The sequence below is a fragment of the Bison bison genome, unplaced genomic scaffold (assembly GCF_000754665.1).
Source record: "Bison bison bison isolate TAMUID 2011002044 unplaced genomic scaffold, Bison_UMD1.0 scf7180017864343, whole genome shotgun sequence".
NCBI classification, from domain to species: domain Eukaryota; kingdom Metazoa; phylum Chordata; class Mammalia; order Artiodactyla; family Bovidae; genus Bison; species Bison bison.
Genome location: NW_011494915.1, coordinates 2,647,449 through 2,653,188, shown reverse-complemented (window position 1 = coordinate 2,653,188; position 5,740 = coordinate 2,647,449). Strand labels below are relative to the sequence as shown.

Below are 5,740 nucleotides of genomic sequence, written 5' to 3'. Positions count from 1 at the left end.
GCCATGACGTCCCCTTCCCCCATCACAGCAGTGCAGCAGCCTGCCCTCAGCACCACTCCTGGGGGCACCTGGGTGCTCTGGGAGAAAAGACTGAACATGTGGTGGTGGCCGTGCTGTCCTTCCGAACCCAGCAGGCAGGCTTCAGGCTGCTGCGAGCCCACTCAGGGGAAGGTCTGACCTCGAGCTCCTCCGAGCTGGCAGCCTGCAAACCAGCCTGCTCCCAACTCCCATCGCACCAGTGACCACTTCTGTTTGTCTTTGAAAATGTGCTTCTTGATCCTGGGGATAAATCAGGGGCCCTGGATGCCAAAGAAGAGGCAGGGGTCCTGGGAGGAGCTGATTCAGACAGGTGCGGAGGCCCTAGCTGCATCGGGTGTGGCTGAGTCATGCTAGTGACGACAGGACAGCCAGGCCCCTTGCCTGCCCAGATCCAGCTCACCAGGAGCCCCCAGGCCTGTTCACGAGCCCACCATCCCCCCCGGCACCCCGCCCCCGCCCCCCCATCAGCCGCCAAGTTCTGACTGTCAGCATCCATCCTTGTCCCAGCTGTGGTGGCCCCCACCTCCCCCCCGCCAGTAACTGACCCCCACACTCCTCCATATCACTCTGATCATGCCGCCAGCACCCCACACCTTTTAAAGACTCCAGTTGTTCACAGCAGTAAATCCCAAGGAAACTTAGAATGACCTAGAAAGCCCAGAGATTCTGCTTCAGTGGGTCTGGTGTAGGACCCGGGTTTTGTTAAGACCCCCAGGAAGGCCTAACACCCAGAGGTGAGGATCACATTTAATTCTACAGTTTGGTAGTCCCTGGTTTTGTTAAGAACCCCAGGAGGACCTAACACCCAGAGGTGAGGAGCCCCAGCTTCCCTGATCACATTTTAATTCCACAGTTTGGTAGTCCTTGGCAGAAAACAGGCACACAGCTTGTACAGCACCAGAATATAATTAGTATTTCCTTTCTGTATGGTTTGCATGAATTTAACTCCCTGGTAATCAGTAGAACTTCCCCTAGGAAATGGTGAATTCTATTAGGAGTTGCAAATAACTTTACTTCCTGTTAAAGCCAGCGCCATGAGCATTATTTGGAGTGAACTTAGTTCCCAGCAAAGCTCTGGCCTTTGATGAAAATGTGAAGGAGCTTCATGTCTTCCCGGCTCAGGTCGATGAGAGACCACCCTGACAGAATCAGTCTCTTTAAAACTGTGGGCCTATTACATCAACCCTGTGTCCTTGGCATTTGCTCTACGTATTTGCTGGGCTGCACAGCTACAACCAACCTCTGTGTCTCATGTGGTTGAAGCAGTGTGGTGTTTTGTAAAATGGTGATTGTAAATGAGCTTAGCCCTTCCCCCATCTCTTCTTCCCAATCTCCTTCCTTTGGCTGAACTGTTAAAGCTAAAAAAAAAAAAAAAAATCCTGATTGAATAGAAACATCCAATCCCATTCTCTATAAAATGGTCGCTTCCCTACCTGTGCGGTGTCAGTGTCTTATGTCTTATGTCCTCTCCTTCTCTACAACTGTGTTGTGCATGCTATTTCTCTCAGACATCTCTGAGGACTGTCTTGAGAGCAAAAAAAAATTTTAGTAAAAGGTTTTAAGTAGTATTTTTTTAATATGAGAACTAAATACCTTCAATAACATGTAGCATTCTTCATTAAAGTTTTGCTTCTCTCAAAAAACAACAACAAAAAAAGAAAAACTACCCCCAAAAAGCCCATTTTAATTGCCCACGCTGGCGGTGTGGACGGCCTCTGGGAATAAACCCTAAGCTGCTTCGGAAGTTCTTTCTCGCTATACCCCGCCCTGTAGCTTTGTCTCTTTGGGGGTTGGAATCCTGTATCTCCCCACCTTCCTTCCCCGTGTCCCCTCGACACATATGCCCGCCTCTGCATTTCTGTGTAACCAGTACCTGCCTGATTCTTAATACCAGTGCCTTTCTGACACCCTCACCTCACTGTTCTCTATGGCACTGGCCCTCTCTACTAGGTATTATTTCGTGTATGAGCTCCCTTCTCTTGAACCCAACCCCTAACACAGGAAGTGATGGTTGAACGAACGAATGAATGAAAATGGGTCAACTTGTGTTTCCTACAGAAAGGACTGCAGTGGTAGATTTGCAGGTATGAGGGGGGCATTGAGAGGCAGTGATAGGAAAACTTTCCAAGTGTTGACCTCTAAGTGTTGCTCCAAACCTGGGCCTCTGGCCTCCTATAGTGGGGAGTCGGGGAGTCACGGGGGTTCCTGTATGTGAGATCAGCTCTGGGTCTGGCTTCTCATCTGACCCACGTTATAGAATGAAATAACACTACCAGCTGCTTCCTCTGAGTGCCTGCTATCCAGCCAACATCAAGATTGGCACATGATACACAGTCCTTGACTTCATAGCAGCACTTCAATTTTCAATTAACAGAAACTGAGGCTTGGCAGGGCCAAGCCCCTGTCACACAGCCAGTCAGTGGCGGGTCTGAAGGGCTAAGACTGGCTGGGCCTCAGACCAGCTGTGGCCCCTGGTCAACTGGGTTTATCTTTTTCCAGTCTTTGCTCTCCTCCAGAGTGGGATTCGGGAGCCAGCTGGGGACAAGCACACACCTGCCAGGGTTAAAAGGACGTGTCCTCACTCCCCACCCAGTCAGTACCTGGTGGTTCTGGTCCCGAGTGTCCTCCGTGTGGTACAGCACAGCCCAGCGGCCCACGGACGACACGTTGACCCACAGGCACGGGTACTGGGGCACCCTCTTGCCCTCCAGCTCCTCCTGGTCCCTGATGTTGGTCTCAATCAGGTGACACGTGGATTCCTGGGTCCACACGCTGGGGAGACCATGCACACACAAACACATCTCAGAACCCGGGTGTCACAGAGCGCCCAGCACAAACCCATTTAGAGAGACTCAGGACCAAGACCCATCTGCCGTTAGCAACCAGCACTAAAGGAGCATGACCCCAGAGTCCCTGGGTCCTGGGGAGCAATCATAAAATCACAATATCAGTTTTTTGGCCTCTTGGACAATATCTACATAAACTGGCCTGGCCCCCACTGCTCACCCTAAACCCAGGTTAGATTTAAAAATCCTCACATCCAAGCCACACCCCAGAACAAGTGAATCAGAATTTCTAAGATGGGTTGATGTATTTTCAACATTCTTCGCAGTGACTCTGGTCTGCAGCCAGACCTCAGACCCCTTGTCCACACCATCTTCATCTTGCAGAGGGTGGAAGAGAAGCTCAGAGAGGTCAAGTGACTTTGCTAAGGGCTCACAGTCCCTGAAGCCAGGTCTGGATGGTTTCAGAATCTGTGACCCTTCCCTTAAAAAGAGTAGATGGAGGAGGAGCTTGATTTGTGCCCAGGTGGGGAATATGGTAGGGGTGGCTCTGAACCCAGAGGAAATGTCTTGGAGGAACATGGCCACTCTGAGCAGTGCCTCACTCGGTAGGATTCCAGCCCGGAAAGGCTCCAGCACCGCAAAACGTGAGGCAGGAGCAGACCCAGGAGAGGCTGATGGGCTCAGCCACACACCAGCAAATCAGTCGTGACTCACCTCCATCTATCAAGCAAGAGACACACTGCCAGACAGAAGGGGGCTGTCGGCCGCTGGAACGTGCCCAGAGGCAAGGGTCTGAGATTTGTCCTAAGATCAGGCTGAGAAAACTGAGCATATTCATTCTCATTAGAGAACAGATCAGGAACTTCCCAGTCTTTCCTTTGAAAGCTCACGTGGTTGACATATCAGAAAACAAAGGCATGGGACATTCTCTGAGATTCCAGAGCAGAGCTCCAGGGGAACAGATTTAGCTCAATGTAGACACTTCCTACTTATCAGTGCATGCTAAGTCGCTTCAGCCTTGTCCAACTCTTTGCAACACTATAGACCATAGCTTGCCAGGTTCCTCTGTCCACGGGATTCTCCAGGCAAGAATACTGGAGTGGGTTGCGTGCCCCCATCCAGGGGATCTTCCTGACTCAGGGATCAAACCCCTGTCTCCTGCATTGGCAGGCGGGCTCTTTCACGGGTGCCACCTGGAAAGCCCCCTACTTATCAGAAAGGCCCTCAAATGAAATGGTGTATATAGTAGAAGTGGTGAGCTCCCTGTCACTCGAGATATACAACATGGCAATAGATGCCAGATCCTTAGACTGGAGGGTGAGAGCAGGCCGGGGAGTCCGGTACCTCTTCTGATAGAGGGGCAGCACAGTTGTGCCTAAGATGTAGTAGGTGATGACGGCGCCCACGACCATGGCCACCCCCAGGCAGAGGGCCCGAGTCTCTCCCCGCCTCTGGGCCATCACCAGCTTCTTTCCCATGGCCACTGGGGACAGCAGACGTTTCTAGGATCAGAGAGGCAAATGGACATGGAATCAGCACAAGTGACGGGTGAGAGGAGAGGGTGATCAACTATCAACATTGTCTCTATTTTCAATGCAGAGCTTGGAAAACTCAGAGGGCTTTCTGGCCCCATTTAAGCCTTCCACCAGCTCTGAGAGGCAAATACTATCATCCCCATTCTACAGATGAAGGGCTTGTGGCTCAGAGAGATAACGTGACTTGTGCAAGGTCACCCAATGTGTGACAGGCTCAGTAATGGCCCTCAAGATGCACATGTTCTCAGCCCCAGGATCTGTGACTGTTACTTTACATGGCAAAGATTTTTTATTAAGGCTCTTGAGATAGCGAGATTATCCTGGATTATCCACGTAGACCTAAAGGTTACCACAAGGATCTTTGCAAGAAGGAGGCGGAGGGAGATGAGACAGAAAAGACAGAGGGCTATGACCAGGGCGGCTGAAGCTGGAGTGATGCGGTCATCCAGGGGTTTGGCAGCTCCCAGAAGCTGGAAGAGGCAGGGAACCAAGCGTTGTCCTCTGCAGCCTCTGGAGGAGCGCAGCCCTGCCGACACCTTGACTGAGCCTTGCCAGCGTGCTGCTGATTTTGAACTTCCGCCTTCCAGAACTGTGTATGCATAGATTTCTACTGGGGCCACTGAGTTTGTGCTAATTCGTTACAGCAGCGATAGGAAACTAATACAGGAGATAAACTAATACTGTAAGCAGCAGAGGGGGAATATCCATGCACATCCTCCTAGGACACTTGTCTCAGAGACACCTGGAGCCGAAACAGTCTCACAGGACACCCTTGGTGGCGCACTGGATAAGAATCCGCCTGCCAACGCAGGGGACATGGGTTCGATCCCTGGTCCGGGAAGATTCCACATGCCGTGGAGCAACTAAGCCCGTGAGCCACAACTACTCAGCCCACGTGCTGCAACTCCTGAAGCCCACGCGCTTAGAGCCTGTGCTCCACGAGAGAAGCCGCCGCAATGAGAAGCCTGTGTGCTGCAACCAGAGAGTAACCCCCCCACGCCACAACCAGAGAAAGGCCTCATACAGCAACAATGACCCAGCAGTCAAAACTTAACTAACTTAAATAAAAAACCACTCCCACAGCAGGGCTGGTTGGGCAGGGGAAGCATGCAGAGAAGGGGCACCAGGTCCGCCAGAGGGCAGCCAAGACATCGGGGCGACAGGAGGGGTTTCAGCCGTGGGGATCCTGAAACAGCCGCCTCCCTGCTTTCCGCGAGGGCAGGTGGCATCACGTGGCCTCAGCGGCTGCTCTCTTACCTGGGGACCTGAGCCCCCCGAGCCCAAGCAGAATGGTGCAAGTGATGGGCGGCTTCCTGCCTCCCTGCGTCTTGGGCCTGAAGCCCTTCATCCTTCTTCCAGGACCTGCCTCTCCCACAGAAA

General features: G+C 52.2%; 2 protein-coding genes across 3 annotated transcripts in view; one reads left to right on the top strand and one right to left on the bottom strand.

Annotated features, from left to right (window-relative positions):
* The window catches only part of KCNIP1 (Kv channel interacting protein 1), a 410,971-nt gene that overhangs the window by 26,729 nt on the left and 378,502 nt on the right, over positions 1-5,740 (top strand). The window lies entirely within an intron of this gene.
* Positions 1-5,740, bottom strand: part of KCNMB1 (potassium large conductance calcium-activated channel, subfamily M, beta member 1) — a 12,414-nt gene that overhangs the window by 4,089 nt on the left and 2,585 nt on the right. The window contains exons 2-3 of the mRNA XM_010854559.1: positions 4,170-4,327; positions 2,640-2,811 (exon numbers count right to left, since the gene is read on the bottom strand). Coding sequence (XP_010852861.1) covers positions 2,640-2,811; positions 4,170-4,303 — 306 coding nt within the window. The 5' untranslated portion in view covers positions 4,304-4,327. The remainder of the gene's footprint in view (positions 1-2,639; positions 2,812-4,169; positions 4,328-5,740) is intronic.